This window comes from Echiichthys vipera (assembly GCF_963691815.1).
Source record: "Echiichthys vipera genome assembly, chromosome: 9".
In the NCBI taxonomy this organism is placed as follows: Eukaryota; Metazoa; Chordata; class Actinopteri; order Perciformes; family Trachinidae; genus Echiichthys; species Echiichthys vipera.
The window spans coordinates 17,371,114-17,394,995 of NC_139834.1; the positions used below are offsets into that span (position 1 = coordinate 17,371,114).

At 41.4% G+C, this 23,882-nt stretch overlaps 1 protein-coding gene across 5 annotated transcripts in view; it reads right to left on the reverse strand.

Moving 5' to 3' along the window:
- The window catches only part of fmnl3 (formin-like 3), a 34,562-nt gene that overhangs the window by 8,106 nt on the left and 2,574 nt on the right, over nucleotides 1-23,882 (reverse strand). For 3 of the 5 annotated variants that reach the window (XM_083920369.1, XM_083920370.1, XM_083920368.1), the window contains exons 2-17: nucleotides 11,554-11,637; nucleotides 11,390-11,470; nucleotides 10,214-10,290; nucleotides 7,550-7,633; nucleotides 6,858-7,004; nucleotides 5,833-5,941; nucleotides 5,590-5,666; nucleotides 4,957-5,050; nucleotides 3,354-3,428; nucleotides 3,125-3,235; nucleotides 2,858-3,007; nucleotides 2,145-2,246; nucleotides 1,575-1,941; nucleotides 973-1,065; nucleotides 702-826; nucleotides 58-260 (exon numbers count right to left, since the gene is read on the reverse strand). In XM_083920369.1, the coding sequence (XP_083776495.1) occupies nucleotides 58-260; nucleotides 702-826; nucleotides 973-1,065; nucleotides 1,575-1,941; nucleotides 2,145-2,246; nucleotides 2,858-3,007; nucleotides 3,125-3,235; nucleotides 3,354-3,428; nucleotides 4,957-5,050; nucleotides 5,590-5,666; nucleotides 5,833-5,941; nucleotides 6,858-7,004; nucleotides 7,550-7,633; nucleotides 10,214-10,290; nucleotides 11,390-11,470; nucleotides 11,554-11,637 (1,979 nt within the window). The remainder of the gene's footprint in view (nucleotides 1-57; nucleotides 261-701; nucleotides 827-972; nucleotides 1,066-1,574; nucleotides 1,942-2,144; nucleotides 2,247-2,857; nucleotides 3,008-3,124; nucleotides 3,236-3,353; nucleotides 3,429-4,956; nucleotides 5,051-5,589; nucleotides 5,667-5,832; nucleotides 5,942-6,857; nucleotides 7,005-7,549; nucleotides 7,634-10,213; nucleotides 10,291-11,389; nucleotides 11,471-11,553; nucleotides 11,638-23,882) is intronic. The other 2 variants (XM_083920372.1, XM_083920371.1) reach the window with 1 other exon arrangement.

Here is a 23,882-nt window from a genome sequence, read left to right on the forward strand (position 1 = left end):
ATTTGTTAATCCTGTGTATGGTTCAAAAAGTATTTACAGTTCAGGAAAATTGTGTACTTCTCTATTGCTTTGCAGATCTCTTCTGTGGTCTTGTGAGCCTTTCTCAGTGTGATGGCTAAGTTCTTGGAGCGATTAGCATCCAGGAGGGTGACTTTGTTTACCGCCTTCTGGGCGACTTTGCTCTTTGTGCAGGAAAGATCCACAATTGGACCCTGGGCTCTGGTCTTAAACAGCTCCTCAAACCTCTCCAGATCCAGCTCCTGCACATGAGTGACTTTTTACTTACATGTCCAGAACTTATTATTCAGGTCCTGGAGACACATTTTCCCAATCAGCTTCTTACTATGAGCAATGACCTTCTATATAAACACTATTTCTACAAAACGTATCTGTATTTTTGTTTTCTCTGTGTACTTCTCACTGTTTTGAAGTGGGCGGGGCACAGTTGGAAATAGGTGATGTCATGTATTTTCATGCACTAATCAGGACTGAGCAAATGTATCTTAGCGTCAGTGTTTTAGTGTAAATAAGTAATGGGATCATGTAGAGCAAGCTGGTCATTATTGCAAATGAAACCTGTTGAGGTTTCATTTGTGATATTTGAACACCAGGCCGATGTGTGAAGGACTCCAGGACTACCAGGTGAATTAGCAGGGGGCCCTTTCACAGACTTTTTAAACAGTTTTATCTGCTTGACTTACCTCTAGCACACGTTCATCATCAATCTCATTGAAGACTGTGCCATTGATCTGATTGGGCTTCAAGGCCGTCCAGTTAAACACCGGCAGGCGGAACTTGGTCTTGATGGGCTTCTTGATCCTGATAGCTGAAAATGAGAATTAAATAAAAAAATATATAAAATCAGAATCAGAATCAGAAATACTTTAATAATCCCAGAGGGAAATTATTTAAGTGTTATCTTTTGTTACCTGCAGTGGAATAGAAAGCAAAGAAGTACAAAAGTGCTCTCACCTGAGAGACCCACGCTCAGGATAACTGATGGAGAAGCGTCTGGCAGAGGTGGCGCGGGTGGAGGTGGCGGCGGTGGGACTGGTGCATTGAAGCCTGTAATTAATGTACAAGAAAATATTAAAACACTCTTTACTGGAACAATTATTATTTTATTCATTTTTCGGTGTCATTTTATCAATCCTATATCATCACTTTGATTTTCTGTGTTTTGTGATCCTTTATGATTCTCGATATCTAATCTAATTCATTATAAATCTGTATAATATCCTTTGTAACCTCTGTGAGAGATTAATGATCTTTGTGAAGCCTTTTCCTGGTAAAATTAAGTTGAGGGATAGAGCTGAAAACTGCTCTAACAGTTCGTACTGTTTCTCCTGTGCTACAGGCTGCCCACACACAATCACACACAAAGGAAACAACTTGTATTTCCCTTTCCTGTCTGGGGTAGAAAAACACTGTTGCGACTCCTCACCTAGCTTGGCACAAAAGAAAAAAGAAGAGGAACTGAAAATAGACCTCCTCAGAGGGTCTATAGTCAAACACAGTCAACTTTCACATATATGTGTCACCAGACATGATCACAGTGAGTCATGGTCTATCACCTGATGCAGAGGGAAGAGGAGGAGGCGGTGGAGGTGGAGGAGGAGGTGGAGGGGCTTCACTGGCTGGTGGTAAACTGGAGTCTGGTCCTCCCGGTTCAGTTAACCCAGCTTTGGAACCCAAAGACAGCTGCCTTATGTCACCCAGCGGGATCTCAAGGCCGCAGCTCCCAACACCGACTCCACCCCCGACAACCAGTGGCTCAATGGCGATGTCCCCATCAGCCTTCTTGTGCAAACGAATGGTGCCTTGCTGTTCAAGCTCCAGCAGCCGCCTCTCGATGTTGAAGTGCCTCTGGAAGGCGGCATCCTTCTCTTTGATCATCCTCCTCAGGGTGGTGACCTGGGTGTTGGACGACTCATACGTCTCCTGGACAGTCACCAGGGGGCGATAAAGAGCGCAACACAATGACTCCACATGCCAAAGAAACATCCTGTTTCCTGCTGACCTAATTTGCCATCATAGCAATTTAGATACATGCATCTGAAAGTGATCTCTGCTAGCAGTGAAGTGAAGGCTTTCTGATGCGAGGCAGGCAAAGCAATATCACGTCATTATGATGGCTGGCTTACCCGTATTGCATGCAGGTCCTTATCTTTCTGAATGAGCACCTTCTCCAAATCAGCTACTTTCATCATAGTTTCATTCTCAACCTCCAGTAGCTTCTCCGTCACCTGGGAAAGAAGTCGGAGAGAACAACAACAAAGAGATGAGAGGAGGCGAATGCAAGAATTGATCCACAGCACCGGGCATCTTTCCCAGTTCCACTCCCTTCCCCTATACACTGTGCATCATCAATAAGAAATAAGATATACCCAGCAGCCTGACGCGGCAAGAGCATGACACAGCTTTTCGTTTTGATTTTGAACAGATTACACATGTTGCACAGGAATTCACAGGGATTCTTCACCCTCGTCCTCCCCCATCATTCCTGACCCCTGACAGCAGAGTTTGTTATGAAATTCCTAGAGTGATGTCAGGGCTGCCCACGACTTTTCTATGAGAAAAGGGTCTTTGCAATGCAGCGTGGGATACGAGGGCAACTGCCCAGAAAGACAGAGCTAATACAAGAACAATATTAATCTTGTTTCACGCACAGTATTTTCCAACCTTCTCTCCACCCCGTCATTATTCTGAACCACTTGTGAAATGCAAACATGGAGTAGAGTTTTTTAATCACCACATAGAAACAGCCAAGTTAAGTACATGGCTGGTGAACCACAACAATCTCATAAACGGGGCCCAGAGAGCAGTGTTGGTGGTCCAGACGAGGTAGTGCACTTACATGGGACAGGTGCTCCTCCAGTTCATCCACTTTCTCCAGAGCTGCATTCTTCGTCTCAGCATCTTCCAGCAGACCACCCACGTCAAACACGTTATCCAGGTAGGCCTGGATCTGCACTGACAGCTTGTCGCTCTCCGTATGTTTACATTTCTGACGTGAGGGAGAATGAGTAAGCATTTGAGATACTCTAGAACCACTGGACAAATAGTCTCAGATTGAAGGTACTTATTTGGATTGTCCATTTTAACCACAGCATCGTCACCTTACCTCTAGGTAATCGTCGAGTCCCAGCTTGGTGAATTCATACTGCAGATGGACTCTGAAGTTCATGTCCTCTACTGAGTGGACCACGATGTTGATGAACTGCATGCAAGCAACCTGAAACACAGACACAGATAGATTTAGATCAAAATATTTCTAATCAGACAGATAGATAGAAGGACACACATTCACACCCACAAGAATACATCAATCCATGATGCAAGGCTTATCTTACCATGTAGTCGATGTTTCCCTCCTCACAGCGGAAGTAATCCATCAGTCTCTCAAAGCGATGTTTCTCCTTACACACCTAAAATGCAGCAGTACAGAGGTTGTTTTTAAATAGTGCTGATTAAAAAAACTTAAAGAAGTAAACAATAATTTATGACTTTTTAATTTCAGTTGAAATATGGAAGGAAACATTTAAAACTGAGCAAAGAATAACAAAAAAGCCCAATATGCAAATAATCTGAATGGAAGGTCAAGTTGTTTTTACTATTTAGCTTATTGTCTTGTGTTAAAATATAATGATTAATCTGATGGTATGGCACTTTACATTTATCTTTTGGGAATGCCTAAAACCCCTACAGCATCCACAACATGTTAAAAAAGAGATTAAGTCTAATTTGGGTATTCATTTGACTCTGAACCTGTCACTTTTTGTTCTTGGTGTCTTATCTGAGAACATACCAGACAATAATTTAAGGTATATATTTTAAAAAAAAAGGCTTTTAATAGCAAAATAAATGATCTCTCTTCTGGTTAAAGCATCAGCCTCCATAAGTTGTACAGTAGGGAGAGGATCAAAGCAAAGCTGGAAAACACAAGTTTTTATGAAGAAACTGGTACCACTTGTACAGGCTGTGCTAGAACTATGCATTTCAGAGTAAAAGCACCACTGTTGTTTTTCCCTTCAATTAATTACTTATTTTATTACCTACTTTCAATATATGATATACTTTATATGGTTTTAATCTCTCGTTGTCAGTAATCAGCATTCAATCAATTCTTTTACTTTAACCCCATATATATATATATATATATATATATATATATATATATATATATATATATATATATATATATTAAATATATAGATAAATAGATGGACAACAGAGGTCCTCTGAAGTCACTGTATTATACTAACTCATGACAAATCATAGCATAATAAAGCATTTTATTATGATTAAACGCATTCCAGGATCAAACAAGAACTTAGCTGTATGTAAACTGAGGAAAGCTTCCTCCATTTGCAACAACAACCTCTTCTTATTATCATAATTCTTGTGAAGGGAAGCCAGTAAAAGATAAAGATGTGGGACTGATGTTTTTGGCTAAATTCCTACACGTAAAAAAACTGAAGGGGTAAAAGGAAAAACACTGTTCTCCAAGTTTTTCCATCTCTGACCTGCTGTCACCTTGGATTGGTGTATCATTTTGTCAGCTTGCATCTCTTGCATCTCTCTGAGGCTTTCTGAATGCAAGGTAATTGTCTCATTCCGGTGACTGTAGGCAGAAACTGAGAGGCTAAGCAAACCTTTGTGGTCCACTGGCTCCCATCAAGGAGTTGATTCTTATCATTGTTCAAGGTTAGCTCACATCTGGTGTCTTAATGAGACTAATGACCTCAGACAGGCCACTGTAGAGCTTTGCTTACACCCTCAGTAGACACTGGCACTTTATGCCCTCATGCAAACCACTTATATGGGAAATCAGTTTAATTAATGTCAGATAGATTTTTTTAACACATTTGCTCCTCACACATTCACTCAAATATACAGTAACAGTGCAACTTTTTAGATGATAATGGTTCAAGTTTCAAACACTGCTTTGGGCACCTCTTTGAAGTTGTCAAATGCTGAGAGGATGATCTCGTGACCTCCTCGAACAAGACAGACGGCAGCCAGCAGCTCAAGAACCAAGGCTTTTGTCCTGGAAGAACAGGAGACACTTGTTAAGACATACCTGGATAAAGTTCAACTGCAAACATTAACTTAGGGCTGCTCGATTATGGCAAAAACTAAAATCATTATATTCATTATTTTGGTACATATTGAGATCACAATTATTTAATTGATTCCTCATTGAAGTGAGGAACATTATTAATTTTATTTACATTCTTTAATTCAAATAAAAACAAAATAAATGTAAAAAGTGAATGCAAACACATCAACACACAGGAGTTCAAATCTATAATATATACAGAAGTCTGAAACAGGTCTTTATAGCTTTCTAAGTGTTTACTCCTCCTAGCCTTCATTATGAAGTGATCAGCCCTAGCGGTTTACCACAAATCTCTCTTTAGTAAACACTTCTTCAACAGGCTGTATGAAGGCCTCTGATCCCTGACTTCAGAAAGAAGCTGATCCCCATAGAGAATGAAAGGCATATCATATGAACTGGCTGCAGGGTTTCCCCTATTGTTTGACCCAGCCCTGTGTCTATGGAGACGGGGGGCCTCTGGTTCTTACCGTGAGTTCTTATTGTTCAAGCTGAGAGCAATTTCATTGACTGCGTGTGCATGAGACATGACCATATTGAAGCCATACTGCACCAAGAAGAAAGAGGGAGAGAGAGAGAGAAAGAGAGAGAGACAGACAGAACAGGATGTGGTGAGAAAAACTGACAAATATATTGAGCACAGGAAACACACAATCCTAACATTTAGAACAGATATCTGTGCTTGATTACTTGTGGTGGAGTGTGGGTGTTACCTGGTAATTCATGATTGCTCTTAAGCACATGATGCACACATGCACATCGTCTTTTTGGCTCACGAGCCGGGAGTTCTTGATAGTTTTGCTGTTGGAAACCGTGCCATAGCTGCAACAGATGGCAGAAGTTAATATCTGGTAGAGGTTCAGTAATCAGACTCAGTGTTTTCTTTTAAATCTGATGTTTAACCACTTCTGGAGTTTATCTGGTGTTCATATGACTCTTGTTTTAAGTGTGTCACATAGAGAGAGGCAGAGAGAGAAAATTACAGAGAACGAGGTCTGACAAAATAAAACTTGCATGGTTTTTGAGGTTACAGATGCATCATGGGAGATGCCTGGTTTCCTTGCTGCTGTCAACAGACCGAGTCTATGAACACAGACTGTTGCTGTGTAACTGTATTGCCTAGTCATCATGTGCACATAGTATTACCTTTTCTTGTGCAGTTTATAAATGGATTTCCCAGTGTCTAATGATCCAGCATTTAAGTCCTATTATATAACAATGTGATAATACATAAAGACGTACTAATACAGATTAATCTAAATGCTATGAAAGTTTTCTTGTGAACCACTTTTGATTTTAATTACTACTATCTTAGACTTTACATCTTGTATCTCTTCATCTCTTGTATGTGTGTGGCTCAGTGATGAGGAAGGAAGACAACTGTCCAACATGTGCTGCAGCTCACAGCTGGCTCTCATCTGAATACAGCGCAGACGCGCATCTGGACATACGAGGGAGGACCATTAACAAAGAGAGACTCATAACGCAAAAGGTCCAAGATTTTTAGTATCTTTCGCCGATGCAGCTCGTCATCCGAATGAGTTTGTGCAGAGCCTTGAGGTCAAGAGAGAGATCTGCAGACCCATAACTCATCCAACCATTCAGGCATCGTTCTGAACCAAAAGCACCAAGACAACTGGCTTGCATGCTAAAACATCGTTGTTGCATTCAGAGTTAGCAGAGCGAGGCGATAACAGGGATAGGGAACAGCGGGGGAAGCTTGCTTAGCAATACGTACCGGAGGACAGACTGGCGGGCAGAGCGCACTAGTGTGTTGCAGAAGGGTTGGGTGCTGGAATGGTGCAGATCCTCTATGGACCTACTCCAAGATTTCGCCTTGTCCAAGAAGCCATCCTCCCCATTATCCAGCCCCTCAAAATCCAACCTGGGCCACATAGAGACAGACAGACAAGCCAACACAGAGGCAAAGGAGGTGTAGATATGAGGCACGGGGGGAGGTTAGGTCAGCAAGACAGCTTGGTAAAGAGCCAGGGGTTATCACAAGAACTGTCATCGAGCTGCATGATAAAGCTCAGCGCAGAGATTCTTTCCCATTCAGGCAAGGTATAGCTCAGCACTACACCCCATATTGCATCTACCCAGAAACACATTCAGTTTGCCAAGTATGCAGCAAGGCATACAAACACGTCCAAAGAGAGAGATTTTCCAAGAGGCACATTTTAGATGCACAAGCAGTTTATTAAAGGCTCTACAGGACATGACGTGTTAACACAGCAGAACAATCCACTGGTTTTTGGCTACAGTCATGAGGTGTGTGTGTGTGTGTGTGTGTGTGTGTGTGTGTGTGTGTGTGTGTGTGTGTGTGTGTGTGTGTGTGTGTGTGTGTGTGTGTGTGTGTGTGTGTGTGTGTGTGTGTGTGTGTGTGTGTGTGTGTGTGTGAATAAAGTGTACTTATATATAAGTACTCACATGACAGCACACTGCGCAAAGGAAAGGTACTCCACCAGGACGTCAAGACCTCTGTTCTCATCATTGAGGAACTCCCTGACCCACCTGTGACGCAGGGGGAACATGGAGGGGTCAGCAGGTCACCAAGTCAAGAACACACCCTTATCCTTCCTTTAGAACTACATTTTACTGATTAATGCAGAAAAAGAGAGAGGCAGGAGGACATGGAGATGGTATGGTTTCTAATCCATTAAAAGCCTTCTTTAGGATTTTTAAATCAATTTGTATCAATTCAAATCTTGCTTTGGTCATCCTCCCTATCACTAATGATAACTAATAACATTTATTTGTCTTATTAGGTGTAATGACTATTGAGTTAATGGGTAAAAGGGACACATGTTGATGAGTAGATTTGTATTCGAAATGTCCCCTGACGTTCCTGATGCTTAACAGGCTTCACTGTAGTGTCGCATTGATTGGTCGAAAAGAAAAACATTTTTTTCGTTCTTTTAATTCTGACTATGACACCTACGAAAGTTAAAACATGAATAAATAAATCTACTTAATGATAAGGAAAAGAAAACCTTTTTGCTGACTAAGTTAATATTTTAGACCAGGAAAAGCAGTGACATTGCTAAAAAAAATTAGAAAGGCCAAAAAACACAAGATTACACAGGTTTTAAACAAACCCTCAGGTGAATAGAACAGCTAGAACAGTCTGTTGAATTCAGAAGATTACATCACTTTAGTGTAATGCAGTCTTTAAAACCAGGAAAAGACAACACTTATACCATATTACGATATCCAAAATGTAAGACGATATCTAGTCTCATACCACAGTCAATATGACATCAATGTTTACCCATGTTAACCAAAATTATAAGGGAAAGAAAATATAGGCAAAATTATTGCTTGACTGTCTGTTTATCGATCAACTGCAACTTGCCAAAGTTGCACCCAATATTCCTGTGCAATGGGGGATTATTACAGACATTTAGGTTGCATATGCTCTTAGGTTCATCTAGAAAAAAAGTTGTATCTGTAATCTGGATAAACTTTCACCTTGTTTACAACCTGTCTGATCGTAAAACAGATTTACAGTCATTTCTTCTCGTCTAACTTATTATTGTAGTGACGTCGCTATGTTCCAAAATATCAGCGATGACTTTGTGAATATAATGTTATCATAACTGATAGAAATGATAGCCAAAACTACAACAAAATAAGTGTCAGATTGTAATATGGTGGATTATCCTGTAAATCAGCTCTGAGGGGGGTCTCCCCTCCCCAGACTGAAGGACCTTGGCAGGAATGTCATGGAAAGTAAACAAGAGCGAGGCTTCACATTTCCTCCACATTTAACTCCAGTTTTTTGGAGAGAAACACAACTCCAAACAAAGGAATTCCCATTGCGACGAGAGAAAGAATGTGGAGGGCATATGGCTGAAGGAGCTGGGCTCAGGTCGAACCCCTGACAGTCAACAGTATTTAGTCTGCCTCCCCCACAGACCCCCTTTCACCTCCTCCCCTCTTCTTCAGGGAACTCCAGGAGGGGGACAGGATTGGGGTAAAAGGTTCTTAAAATAGTCTTGCAGCGCCGGTTATGATGACAGACTGCTAGTCAGCCAATAGCGAGTCAGACAGGAAAGCAATCAAGAGCCTCAAAGTATCGATAGAGAGAGAGGGAGGAGAAGAAGTGAGGAAGGCAAACAAAGCAGTAAGAGGATTGTGTGCAGAAGGGAAGAAGAGGAGTGGGTGGACAAGGAGGCGGGCTTGATCATCAGTTTCCTGTCTACCATCACCCTCCCTCCTCTTTCTCCTTCCTCGCCTCTGACCCCTCACTCCTTCCTCTCTCCGTCCCTCTACTTCTTTCCGACCGGGTTGCTGTTTCAGATTTTCTTGGCAATTTCTGGAATAACACATCGGAACGGGCCCATGATACAGACACACACAATAAACCAGCATCTGCTACACTTAATCCCATCCACAAAAGTATTCTGAAAATAGCTTTTCCTTTTCCATGCCTGCAAGTCTTTCTGGGAAACGCATTGAAACAGAGCTTTATTGATGAGGGCCTGATAGAATATAAGTTATTCTTGGAGCTCTAAGAATGCTATGGAAAGTTAAAGCCTTTTTTACAGGCTCCACGGTTTCAGGAATTCAGTGGCAAGTCATTGCAGCACTTTGTTTTGGGAAAGTATCAGTGTGACATCAGATTATAAAGTCAAGGATCATGTCTGCAACAATGAAGATAAAGACTACAAAGGCTTTACATAACATCCACTCAGGCTTTGTAGTGAACTGTACAGTATTGAATGACAAGCTATGACAAAACAATAGAAAATGATTGTTTGCTTTAAAATGTGAGAAATGTGTAAACAAAGTATCCTTGTGTGTGTTGTTGTGCTTTTCACTGGGTTCAGCATGGTCAACCAGGCTTCCTGTCCCTTTGGCACACACAACAAAGTTTCCTGCACAACACTATGGGGGAGTGGTCGAGGCAGCACAATGGCTACCATCTGGGCATTATGAGGACCAGCGCTATGAAGTGGAGCTGCAGAGCTTGGCAAGTTAGAACAATGGGAGATATCTGGGCACCAGAAAGAGCTCTGGGTCCCCACAGCAGCAAAAGCACAGAAAGCACTATTCTTTACCAGGGAAAAACAATCATATCGTATTGATTACCCAATGTGGTTTGTCCTCAGTGAGATCTCCAGTTCCCTCAAGACTTTTGTAGATTCCTGCACTCTCCGACGAAACTTCTGTAACACATAATGAAGGCAGAGTTTTGATGCACCAAAATCATTTTGCAAGTGCTACTTAATAAGCAGTGAGAGTTTACAGGTTCATTTAAAAAAACAAAAAGAGTACTCCACCCATTTACCACAGCACCCCTGTAACTTCACAAGACTCACAACAGACAGTTTAAAAAAAAAAAAAAATTAAAAATCATCTTGTTTAATCTATACATTCTTCTGTCTTGTAGCCTACATTACCCACAATGCAACACGCCCATCAGCACTTAAGGGCGCACTCACACTGTCCATCCGTACCATGCCCAAACAGGTTTCACGGGTAAAGTTTAGTTCGTTTGACCAGTGTGAGTGCAAGTGTACCGCGCCTAGCTGCAGCACGCTTGCCGTCCACGGCCCGTTTGGGAGAGGTGGGCTTTTGTAAAGCACGTTTGCACATGTACGAGCACGAGCGTGCGCACGTGTACGAGCACGAGCATGAGGCCTACGGTGGTTCTGAGGTCATTTTATGTACACCTGTTCAGACATAGAAAAAAGAAGGGCCGACCATGCGCAGACATTTAAAACATGGCGCCAAAAGGTTCACGTTTGTGTGATGCGGAGGTAGAGTGTTTACTGCAGATTTGGACGGATGAAAATATTCAAAAACAGTTGGACAAGACGCACAAAAACTCTCTTGACTCTTTATGACGTCAATCAATGTGTGTGACGTGTTACGGCGTGATGACGTATAGGCAGGCAAGAAGCATTTGCACAAGGCCCAGGTAGTGTGAGTACAAACGGGCCTGGCCCGCGGGGGGAGAGGGAGGGGGGGGAGAGTACCCTAAAGCACGGGGCACGGTACAGATAGACAGTGTGAGTGCGCCCTAATTCAGGGTTTCGGGTGTGCTAGTAGGGGCTAATGTAGTGTGACTTCTGCTTGAGACACTACCCTCAAGCAAGAGCGTACAAAGGTCTGGTGACCTCACTTCTTTCTAACTTTACAGCACCAAATTTGTTTTTTGTTTTTATACTTGTTATACAGAGTTTAAACAACCTTTTCTCACATATGCAGTAGTACCCAACATCTGTAAACACTATACTTGAAAGGTCAATGATGTTCTCCCACCTTCCGTGTGACTCCAGGGTCTAAGTATCCTCGTAGCTTCTGGATGTACGTGTGAGGCGGATTCTTCACCTGGAATCTCTCCTGGAGATACACACAAACAGATTGAGCATTGTATTGTGTAACTTTGGTTTTGGTCATGTATGAATAAGAGTTTATGAATGTACCTGGTCGCAGATCAGGTCCCACTTCTTCTCGTTGTCATACTGTCTGAGGAGCCGTGCTTTGTCTGGAGGCAGGTTCATAGAATTCTGTAAACAGAAAGTGTAATAGAATTTTATTATATAACCACATATTTTCCTTTTTGTGTTTATTTGGCTATGTACAGCGTCTGAGAGTGTGTCAGTCACAGGGGGGTGGGGATGGACGAGGGGGCTTTACAGGTCTCTGGCGCCAACAGCAGAGCACCACCGGATTTTTTCGGGACTTACACCATGACCTCACTTCCTTTGTTGACACTCTGCATCCTGCTTCAGGAGATGATTCGCATCTCCTCTGCGCTCTCGAGTCTCAGTATCGTTCAGGCAACACTTTTCTTTTAACCACAACAATCCACTCCAAAAGCACCGGCCTGTTACTAGATCGAACGTCACACAAGACATCCCGAGGCAGTTTACTGTGGCTCAAATTAGACCCTAAATGCTCTAATTTGTGTTTGGAGACCAACCCACTTAAGCATTGTATGTCCTCGTGACAGCAGTAAAAAAAAACTTGACTTGAGTCAAGAGCTTTTGAATAGGAGTTGACAGGGAAATCTTAAAAAAAGGAGGAAGTGCAACAATATACTGTAAAGGAGCTTGCCAGCTCCTGAAACTGATCACCTCTGCATTTCTCTCTGAAGAGATGTGAGGGATTGTTTGCACTGGGAACCCTCATTCGCACTCGTACCAACAGAGCCCCGTGAGCCCAGCCACAAACGGCCTGCCAGCTTGACTTTTAACCTGCTGCAGCTATAACTCAGCCTCCGGTGTACAACGCAACACCATGTAAACCCAACCCAGGACAGACGTGATGCTCACACTGGCATTTTTTCCCGCTGATGGAATGTTAAGAGAATAACATATACTTGTTCCTATGACAATCATTGAGTCACTGGTTAGGGTGGAACACCACGTGTGAGTATTTTTAAAAATTATTTTTCCACATCGGAAACTCTATCAGCACTCCAAAAATCATGTTGTCTAAAGAGGACTGAGGTAAAGAAACAGTGCTTATTTATTTTTCTTTGACAGCTGACTAATAATTTTACATTTAATTACATTTTTCTGTAATCACAAATTTTAAAGCAAATACAAATGCGGCAACCTTAAAAATTTACCATAGACCTTTAAAAAAGCCCAAAATTTGAGGCCTGGTGAAGCAGTAACTTAAGTGGGAAACAGTGCAGATGTTGATGAAGGGTCTTTGACATAACCTGCTGTATAAATCTCAACGCAGGAGAAAAGAGAGAAGCAACATGCATACCAGATGTCCAGAATTACAGTAGGAATGTGTCCTGTTTATAGTAGTAGTTTATAGTAGTAAATTTTCTCTCGTCTGACCCCCAAGCTGCTCTCTACTCGTCTGGTCTCTCCTGGGAGAATTTTCACCTACGATGGTCTTCAAGAAAGTTGTATTAGAAAGTAAAGAGTAGTATCTCCCATCTGTCTCTAATACTGTAAATGATCGGTCTCTGAGCTATTTTATCAAAGACTGGACTCTACTTTAATGAGCATTGGTTCTTGTTAATAAGTAAATGAAAACCTCCTGTTGGTGATCATCCTCCAAAAAAAGAAATATAAACTAAATCACATATTTAGGAGCTTTCACTTATTCTCATTTAGGACTCATTGGTTTCTTATTAATTAAATGAATTCGATGAATAAACCAAAACTATTTTGATGATAAATTAATGGTTTCACTGTTTTTTTCAGGTAACAATGCAAACTATTTGCTGGTCTTAGCTATCAGTTTAAATGGAATATTTTTAGGTTTTAGACTCTGAGAGTGACTGACATTTTTTTATTATGTTTGGACATGTTATAGACAAAATCTAAATCGAGAAAATAATGGTCATATTAACCGATTATGAAAATAATCATTAATTGCAACCCTACCATACTGTATGTGGGACTAAAAAGTTGCGTCCGCCTAAATTTAAGTGGATTAACCTTCGGGCATTTGCAAATCAATTTCAGTCAAAAGCAACTTGACTGGTTATTTGTCTAGGAAGACGTTTCACCTCTCACCCAAGAGGCTTCATCAGTTCATGTAAGCATCTGACCAGACTGGGACTGGTCCAACTAACTGGTGTGGAGATCCAGGTATTTAACCTCTCACAAGGCCGATGATGTCACTGGAAACCTTTGTGCTCCAAGTGCCAATGACCGTCTTTAGAGTGACAGTTGTCAATTGCACTCAGTGGGTCTCTACACTGCAGATTATGTACCATGTTTTGATGTAAATACCAGAGTGGTAAATGAAAAAATAAGCCCAGATATCTACTCCAGCATCTGTCCAGGCCCAAAGCCTGGTTTGTTTTGTTTTCTTGCTCAAAGACAAAGACAGCCAAAGAGTGAGGTCCGCTTTTGTGGTAATCTGATTCTGAATTACTAGGAAAACATGCAGACTAGACACACACAGATGTTTATCAAACTTAGTAAAGACAAAAGGAGCAAAATAATGTCAAAACCTGCCCACTCACTTTGATTTGAAAAATATTTCAGTTATTTCAGTTACTCATTAGAAATGAAGAATAGTAGACTTTAATTTCACAGTTAGTAAATGCAATAAGTTCCCTGCCATTATGAGCCATAAGGACTTTGATCGTTTAATACGGTTCTGTTCTTTGTCAGTTAGAGCCTCAGGTAATGTAAACACATACAGGTGGGACTGTGAGCAGATGTGCAGAGCTAGAATGTTACGTGTATAAAAAGTATTGCTCACTTGACAGAGGGGGTAGAGAAAAGGTTCCTCCTGCGGTGAAGCACAAGGCAGAAGGGAATGTTTCCTTTCTGACTAGATTTGGGTAATTTGAGACAAGTAACCCAATTTAGCTAATTTTATTTCACTTTCTCCCACAGAGATACAATCTTGCACTTCCTGTGTTCATAAGAAGCTAAAAAGAGCAATGGGGAGAGGGAGCAGTGGTACTCATTGGCCAATTTTGGGGGGAAAATACTACAGAAATGACAAACATGTTTGGTGTTTGTTATGTTGCCATGTTGCCCACATACTCTCTCCTCCAGCAAGGCCTTTCTTGTTTGACCTGAGAGTGGCTTGACAAAGCATTCAATGTGGCGCTTTGTTTTTTATTTGGTGCTGTGCCATTCCCATCCTTTGACATTTGAGCTATTTTTCTCATAGAAAATCGCTAACAATGGCGGGTGGGCAGGGTCAGCGTATGCCCCCTGGTGCCGTGCAGAGCAAAACCCAGCTAAAACACACCAGTACACTGCACAACCAGATGGACTGGTTCTATTATCACCTCTCATCTCTTTCTAATCATTAGGCCCCTATTGTGAGCCAGAACAGGAGGCTGAGTTTCTAAACAGAGAATGAAAAACCCCACTGAATCAAGCTCTAATATATATAGACAGATAGAGGACAAGATAAACTTTTTAAAAACGTTTTTTAAAACTATTAATCTGTTTTGCTTGATGTAGCAGAGATCTCTTGCCCAGAAAAGAAGTAAATAAATGTGGTGACAAAAGGAAATAAGATCTAATAATAAATAGTCGATTGACAGAAAATGAATCAACATTAATTTAAATTGATTAGATAGATTAAAAATACCAAATATTCCTTGGTTGCAGCCTCTTAAATGTGATCCCCCCCCCCCCCCCCCCCCCTCTGTTTTATATAATCGTAAAGTCAAAACATTTGGGTTTTTGACAAAACTGAAGATGTTACCCTGGACTCTGAGAACGTATCACAGGCACTTTTCTGACACTTGACTAAAGAATTAAATGATTACTAGAGAATAATGGTCTGTTGTTTAATTAATAGTGTAAATAGTGTTTATTTGCAGGAACACACTTCTAGAGGTTAGATGTTATGGAGGAGAATTAAGCACGGGAGTAACACGGGCCAACAGAGAGGGCATAAACTCTAAAACAGAGAGACATTTGAGCCGTTGAGGAAGGAAGATGGAGGTTTTAAAGACTCAACAGTTAAAGTAGTTGAGGGGGTCAGGTTGCTGGTTAAGAAAGCATGGAGAGTCGAGGAGAGCCATCAGGGAATCAGCAGAGCGCTGCAAGTCACGCATAGACCCGCAAAACCATGGGGGGGGGGGGGGGCAGAGCCCATGGTCTTTCCAGATACCAGAGTCAACAGGGCAACCCCATTTGCCCTCAACTGAACAGCTTTCTAATCCGAGGTGATTTACAATCAGCCTCGAGGTGAGTTTATGACTGGGGGGAGGGGGGGGGGGGGTGTTCCTTAGGCTGTAACCAGGCATGAAGAAGATTTTTCTTTCTGGAAGATCTCTTGTTTTTCTTTTCTTTTATACAATAATGATAAATACTGTGAATTTTACATGGAATACCATAAAATAGTCTGCTCTACAGGTGGGTCAAAAACTGGAATAGTTGTTTCATCTTGGTGTGTTTATGTTCGTTAACTCCATCTCAAAAGTCTGTAAGAAAAGGAAAAATTGACCATTTGCCCAGTATTTACTCTGTATTGTATAGGAAATATTTTTATCGGTGGAGCTCTGACAATGATGATGATTGTGTAAAAAGATTTTAATTGATTTTCTTTTCCTTTTTGTAGCATTGTTTGAACATGTGTTTGCAGCATTCTCGATCTATAGCTTATATGAATTTGTGGTAGCTTGTAAGCCCATTTAAGATGGACATACGTAACAGTATGCAAGACACAATAAAAAAGGATATTGTGCTCTGCCTTATGTCATGCAAATCTCTTTAAATGAAACAGCTGAAACATACTATAAGTGGCCAACTAAGCTGATTCTCTCTTTTGTGAAGGTTGGGAATCCAGACTGTGTTTTTATCTACTTTGATAGGTTTACACAGGCCAGACTTAGTTGTCAGCAGCTCAGAGGGAAATGAGTGGGTGGCTACAGAGCTCACTGCTGGACAGAGCCTGTGGCAGTTCAGACACTGAGGCCCAGACAGCTGTCTTAACCCCCAACAATACTGAGTGTCTGCTCATCAGGGTGGGGTCCAGGAAGAAGGGACCTAGCGCACGACGACTACACTGTAAGTCAACATAATCGAGGGTCACAGAAGCACACCACAGTGCACTGAGCTTACAGCACACATTTGAGGAAAGGCAGAGTAATTTATTTACTAAGTCATTAATTTTATTTACATGTATGGTACATTTCTTACACAATGGTAATTATTTCCAAGCTTTGGATCAATAAAGTATTTCTATTCTATTCTATTCTACATACTTAAGTGTTTCAAGTTTTATAATAAATATGTTTTCAACCAAAACTGTTTCCATTCCTTTGAAGGTCACTGCAACTGATAATAATAATGGTGTTAACAATTGTATAATACCGTAAACTAAGAAACCCTGATATTTTCTGAGAAGGTTATCATAGTAGCTATTTCCTCATCTAACTCAGCAAGAAAGCCAATAAGCCTATTTCCCAAAAATGTCAAAGCTATCAATTTAATTATGAGGGTCCCAGCCCATCAATTGATCTGCAGACACGTAACATCATTTTAAAATCAATACTCTGACCTTTTAGTCACCGGTTTAGAGACTTGAGAGTTAATATGATATTTTTTGTTTTTGTTACAGCTTAGGCAGCTGGGGCCTGAAAAGACACAGATACTAACCTACAGGAAATAAAACCATAGATCAGCTATTTCAGATCCTGTTTGGTCCTTAATCCTGTGACTCTTGCTATACTTCTCAGAGAATAAAAGGCTGACATTGTAAGTCATTTCATTTGAGTCCAGTATAACACTAAAAATATCTGGTTTGAATTTTACTTTTTCAAGAACAACATAGTGGTAAACAGGCTGTGTGGCCTGTTAATGTTATCATTAATAATATCAGAGAAAAACTTTTATCTGGCTCTTTTCCCTTAATCCAAATAAAAGCACTGGCATGTATTGTTTCAAAGCACCTCAGCAACAGTACGTATGAAAAAGCAACAAATTTTTGAGCGTATTTCAACGATCGGGTAACAAAGGAAAATACTGGATCAGCCAATAAGGGGGGAAGATAAGACCAGAAGCTCTTTAATGAAGGTTACTGTCTGAAGAGCCTGGAAAAAGGCCCTCCGCTGATCCCTGCCAGGAAGTACAGCCAACAAGAAGGCAAATAAAACACTATGAATATGGGACCTGCCATGTCTGTGTTTCCTTTAAGCATATTTCAGGCCCTCACAATGAAAAAAAACATAAAGTGATGCACCAGTCCTTATACCAGAGATGGCTGGATATAGTTCAAGATGAATGTGTTCCTCAAGAAAACAAGAGAAATAAATAACTGTCTCGCAGATACTAAGAAGGAAGGGATGAGTAAATATAGAACCAACTCCTGATCGTCTGTCTGTCGTGCTGTACGTGTCACATACACTGATGACTACATGAGGTGGGGCTAAAACAAGCCTGATGACCTAATCAAATGACATCATTCATGGTAAACCTAAGCGTGAATCGCACCATCACACCAGCTTTTCATTAATGAATGTGCTGTCACTGCTATTGTTTGGATTCCTCCTTTTCCTTGTATTGAAACACAATGAGAGGAGACAGGATGTGAGGTTGTCGTCACTGGGCTGCAGGGACTTCCTCAACTCTTCAGCAAATCAAAAGCTGCCCTGACTAATGTCGGGTTTGTATCTTAGCTGTTACGTGTAATACGAGCACGAGTGTTTTGTTGGCACATCCACTCCAACAATGTGTTTATGTGTGTATGAATGCATTCTAGGTGTTTTTCCAGCTCCCAGGTAAGCCTCGTTGAATTGAAAGCGACAGAGCAGAGTGTGAGAAAACACTGCCCATCCTTTCTCTAAGCAGACATCTGATCACCCTATCGCTCTTTTGCCTGGTAACCCAAACCAGGCAATCACAACAAAGCATGAGACCCCTGCACAAAGATGCTGGAAGACCGAGGAGGCCAACAAAGCAGATGCTACCAGTGCTCCCAAAAGACAGACTGAAGGTGGGAGGGACAGAAAGCAGGGAGGACAAGATGTTTTTCTAACAGGCGGAGAAGTAAAGTTTTTCATGGAGCTCAGTGCTCCTCCCTGTCCACTCATCCTGATGCTGGTCCTTGTTTACAAAGCAAATAGACTCAGTTAAGAACTTGTTTATTAAGATATTAGCATAACTGGTAAAGGCGCACCTCTTTTACATGCCAACATGGAGTCAGTAACCAAACCACATTCCTGAAGCATTGTAGCAAGTGAAAACAATGTAACACAATTGATCCAAACATAATTTACATAGATGGCTTTCCATTTCTCAATCCTCGACCAATACACAACTTTCAACTCTTCGTAGCTGATGTAGGTTTATAGCTATATATAGATTAGAGCTTATAATAGAGATATTCTAATTAACAATAAATCTGTCAGTAATTTTTCCCAATTAAACAGTGAAACATTTCCCCAAGAAAAGCTTTATCTGAGTATTGCTTTTGAATCCAAGCCAACCAATGGCAGAAATTAGTGAAAAGCATTGTCTATGTTTATTTTGTCAATTGCATTTCTGATTACTTGACTTTGTTTCAGCAATAGGACACAAATCGTCAAAACTCAACGCTGTTCTAATGGCTTAAACTTTCCCTAAGTGGCGTTAAAGGTAAAATCATGTAGTGTTGAGTCCCCATTAAAACCAGAGTATAAGAGCAACACAGTTTACAGCTGCGGTGTGATGTTTTCAGACTTTCTTTTTGCCTTGTCTGCGCTCCTGCCAGTCCACAACCTTCCCTTCTCCTGCCTGGATGAAGCCTCCTCCCTTCTCCCATGAACTCACGTCTTCTGCTGTGACCCTTGAGTCGCTCTTTCCCTCAGTTCCTTTTTTACAACTCAAGACTAAATGGACATTCGTCAGCAAGTCAAAGCAACAGGACGTTGGTATTTGGTTGATAAATCAAGAACTAGCTCCCAGAACCCATTTGCTTATTCATTTATTTAGCCGGTGACATAGCAGTGATCGACAGCCGTGATAGCTGGGTTCAAGAGAGAGACCGTTATCATCACAGAGTTCTCCAAACAAACAGCCACAGTTTGAGATAAAGATGAAAATGTCCTCTAACTATGGTCCTTCTGAAGCCAGATGTTCCTAAAGCTTAAAACGTGATGCAAACTTAAATGCACACTTGTTTGCGTGAGAAAGCTTGTATGTCCCAAAACAACAGTGAGATAAAAACTATCCCAGAAAATCCCACCCAGCAACTATATTTTCATATTTATTTGTTTTATTAAACATACTGTATCTAGGAAATGTAAACACAAACAAGCGTATAAGCGAGGTTAGGACGGAGCTATAAATGAATACTACAATTGGTCTTGAATCAGAGGTTCTTTCCCGTGGCGAACATCCTGTTTGTTCTTCTCTGTGCGTTCGAGCAGGGCCCAGGGAAGCCCCAGCCAACAGATGATACACACAGGGAATGTCAGGAATGCAGGTACATGAATGCCTCAATAACTCATGCCGGCCAGCCTCTTTGACACACTGCCCAGTTAAAAAGGTGAAGGTCGGCTGAAGAGAAAGGGCAACAACTCTGAGCATGAGCTGCGTAGAAAAAAAAAAGATTTTAACTAAACAGGATTTATCTTTGTTTTTGGTTTGTATTTGGGAGGAGGGGAAATTGTGATGATAAAACAAAAGAGGAATAAAAACCAAAACCGAAGGACAGTCAGAGACTTCACAAGAACCACAGAATCCCCGGTCACGTCTTAAAAAGTTCCCCTTTGTTTCTCAATATGACTTCATTCACTTGTTACTGTAATAAGGCAGAAGTAGAAGACTTGAGGACTAAGAAGATGCAGAAAGGCTACTGTACTGGGAAATAATTACATTATGTCACCAGTGTGTAGGAGAGGTAGCTGCTATAATCCACTGGTTCTTTAAAAGGGCTTACAGCAGTTCTTCTGAGCATCCGCGTAAAAAGAGTGTAGCGGCACAAAGGGCACCAGGGGATGAGGCCCCCTTTCTAAAACAACAGTGACTGACAGAGTCCCTATTGTATTGAGGAGGAAACCACTTCTCCAACCTACAGCCTTGGTGCAGCTGTATTAGAGCAGCATGCAAACCCCCCGCTGACACGCACAAATGCACGCACCAAAAAAAACACTTACATATGCATAAAAATAGAAAACACATGCAGTTTCTTTGCATAGATGAATAAATCCAGATTTACAAACTTTTCCGTGATGTGAACAAGCAACTAATGTATGACTAAAATGTCCCTAAAATGTATCTGGAAAAGTAAATAACTATTTATGTTGTTGAACTGTCTGGTTTTAATTGTAATGGTTGGTATTTTTGGAAATAAATGTAGAGAAGATGAATTCCACAACATAAATTGATTCATTAGATTTTTGTATTTTAAACACACAAAGACATGATAATTTGTGAGCTTTAGAGGTGCTGGTATGATTTTACTTTACAGGCTAGCTTTTTCCCCAACTGTTTCTGCTATTTATACAAAGCTAAGCTAATTTGGCTGCTGACCGTAGTTTAGTATTTACGATAAAGTCATCCAACTCTCAGCAAGAGAGTTAATGCTTCCCAAAATGTTAATATATGTGGACATGATATATCTGCTCAGTCATGGTCCTTAACTTGACCTTTGCTTTCCAAAATAACTGCAAGAGAAGCACTAAAACTCCCCATAAAGCCTGGTCCATATCAGGGAATTGTAGCCTGAGGGTGGAGAGAGCCAGGTGGACAGCCTTGCACTGAACCCCCTCTGCCTGCTCGGCTGCTCTAAAACCAAGTTAACTGTGTGCATTCAACTCCCATAATCCCACGCTTCCTGGAACATAGTGGTGGGTGGCTGAGCCAGATGTACACACTCTTTTAATTTAAGTGACGTAACAAACACATTTTCTCTTTTTAGAAAAGATGCCCGTGAGAAAGGGAGTGATATACATCACAGGCACACAAATAAACTTCAACCGCCATTACACAAATAAAAATGATTTAGGTTATATGTCCGATAAACACATCACACAGCTTGACTCCATTAGTTCCACTTGAGTGGCATCTATCAGACACTGCAGCTTTCTTTAGACTTCAGCCTTCAAGAAACAGTGATGTCAGACGTGGCGCTTGGGTCACATTGTCGGCATGTCTGATTTCACTACCACTGATTTAACGCTCACTTTTTCTTCTGTAGATTTCCCAACATTTGCTGCAACTTAATGGTGAGAAAATTAAATCTTAAAAGAAAAGCTGCAGCGGCACAGCTACACGTGATGCAACTTGAAGTCATAGTATAATATATGTGGGGAGTTGAGTCAGACAGATAAGTTAGGATGGTTTCCAACGCAATCAAGTGGTGAAAATAATCCCACACTCCTCCTGTAACAGCTCTTAAATATGTGTGTGCTGTTTAAAAATGTTGGTAAAGTCATTACAACCAAGAACAGTGGCAGGCTGCCAGTTCAAAGGGAATTTTCCCTTTCTGAGTTCTCCTGTGGCCTTAGCTTAGACTAGACCGCAGGAATCCAGTGGTCGATTGGTGCTCAGGCACTTTGAAAGAGGATCCCCGGCCAAGCGTGCACCTCTGAAAATGCTACTCACTCAACTCAAATCATTTTCATGAGAACAGAGTCATATGGAGAAGGTTATTTTGTAGGACAGACCCACAGTGAGAGTGAATTCAGGGAATGGAAAGGTAGGAAACACTGAGCGGGTGAGTGAATGAGAGGTTCCACTTTCATTTGAGCCAAGGATAATTACGAGTTAGCAAGGACAAAGAGAGGGGGAAGAGAGCCAGAACTATCAAGAGAATGCTAGATATTTTAGAGATGGCTTCTATGTTGTGCATCTGTGAGGTCTAGGTAGATCTCTATCACTAGCTGAACTAATGGCATACTATGCACCAGTAGCAGCCTGCAGGAACACAGTTCTTATTGTAAAGCGAACCAACCACAACGACCATTGGTTACAATGCAATTTCCCCTTTAAAACGAAGAAAGGAAAATGCCAGGCAGCTGTTTCCAGCCACAAAAGACAGAGCTGAGGCTGTTTCTGAGGATGCTGGACAAAAGAGAAGAGAAGGAGATGATGCCTTTAGCACATGCTGCCGGTTAGAACAGACCCAGGCATTTTATTAGCAGACCGCAAGAAGTCGTCTGAGCTAACCCAGGGGTCTCACCCCTCCTCCAAATCCCCTCCGCCATCTACAGTAGAGCGGTCCTGTTAAAGTCATTAGTCCTGGGATATTACTACACTGGCGAAGGCTGCTGCACCCATGACATCATTATGGGCTGCTGTCAGTCCAGTGGGACGTCTGTGAGCTGCGACTGAGAGGAGAGGGCAGTCCCACCATGCAGACGCAGACACATCCATTCACACTAGAACGTCATCATGCAGCAGGAAATGCAAGGGGAAATTAGCCATATCAAAATATCCATTTATGGAAAGTGTGTTATGTGTGAAAGAAATCTACTCAATTTAGAAACAGCAAGGTGAAGTCTCTCATACTGTTTTTGACGTATAAAATACTTTATAGTCACAGCCAGACAACTGATCCATAGCCTTGTCTTCCTGAAGAGCTCCAACCATGAAGACAGAAGCTTTTGATGTAGCTTTATCTTGCAACAAGGGGCCAGCAGGGCAGAGAGACGACCATTGTCTGATAAGAACACTAAAATATACAAGCATGTTGTTCTTTCCCACAAAGTAAAGGAAATCTGGAGCTACTGTGGGGTAGGGTAGGGTGGGGTCAGAGCGCTTGAAAATATTTCCCAGTCAAAAACACAAGTGAAATGTTGAGTCTACCGCTTCTTGTATAAAAATCATCTGCTGTGCACGGCTGAACATAATAACAGGGATCGACTCAAAGAGCTTCAGACTGTTCCAGTCTCTTAGGCAGGATGTATGTTGATATTTCTTCTTTATTGGGAAATGTGACGACTACGAATCACATGGAAAAAAACCTATCTAAAAATGTCCCAAGCAATGAGACATCTGCGTAAAAGAGACACGACTTGAGCTGCCGAACAGTGCAGTACAGTGTATAATTGTCATAATAGCTGAGGCTTAGCACAGCAGTCAACAAGCAGGCCTTGAATGGCTTCTTGCTGTGCATCTCTTCATAAGAGGGCTTTACTCTGTAGCTGCCGATAGCTCAGGCAAGCAAATAATGGCTTTATTCCAGAAACATGGAGGATCCATAAAGGGCTCGAGAATGAGACTACCTGAGTAATGCTGTTTAGATCCCAGCTCTTTGCTGCCTGGTGCTGTAATTAAGGTCTTAAACAGCTGAAAATCAAGGCCGGGTGTGGTTATGTTGAAATAAGCACCTGTGAGAAAACCTAAATGCCACTGTTTAACAAAAAATAAACAGGTAG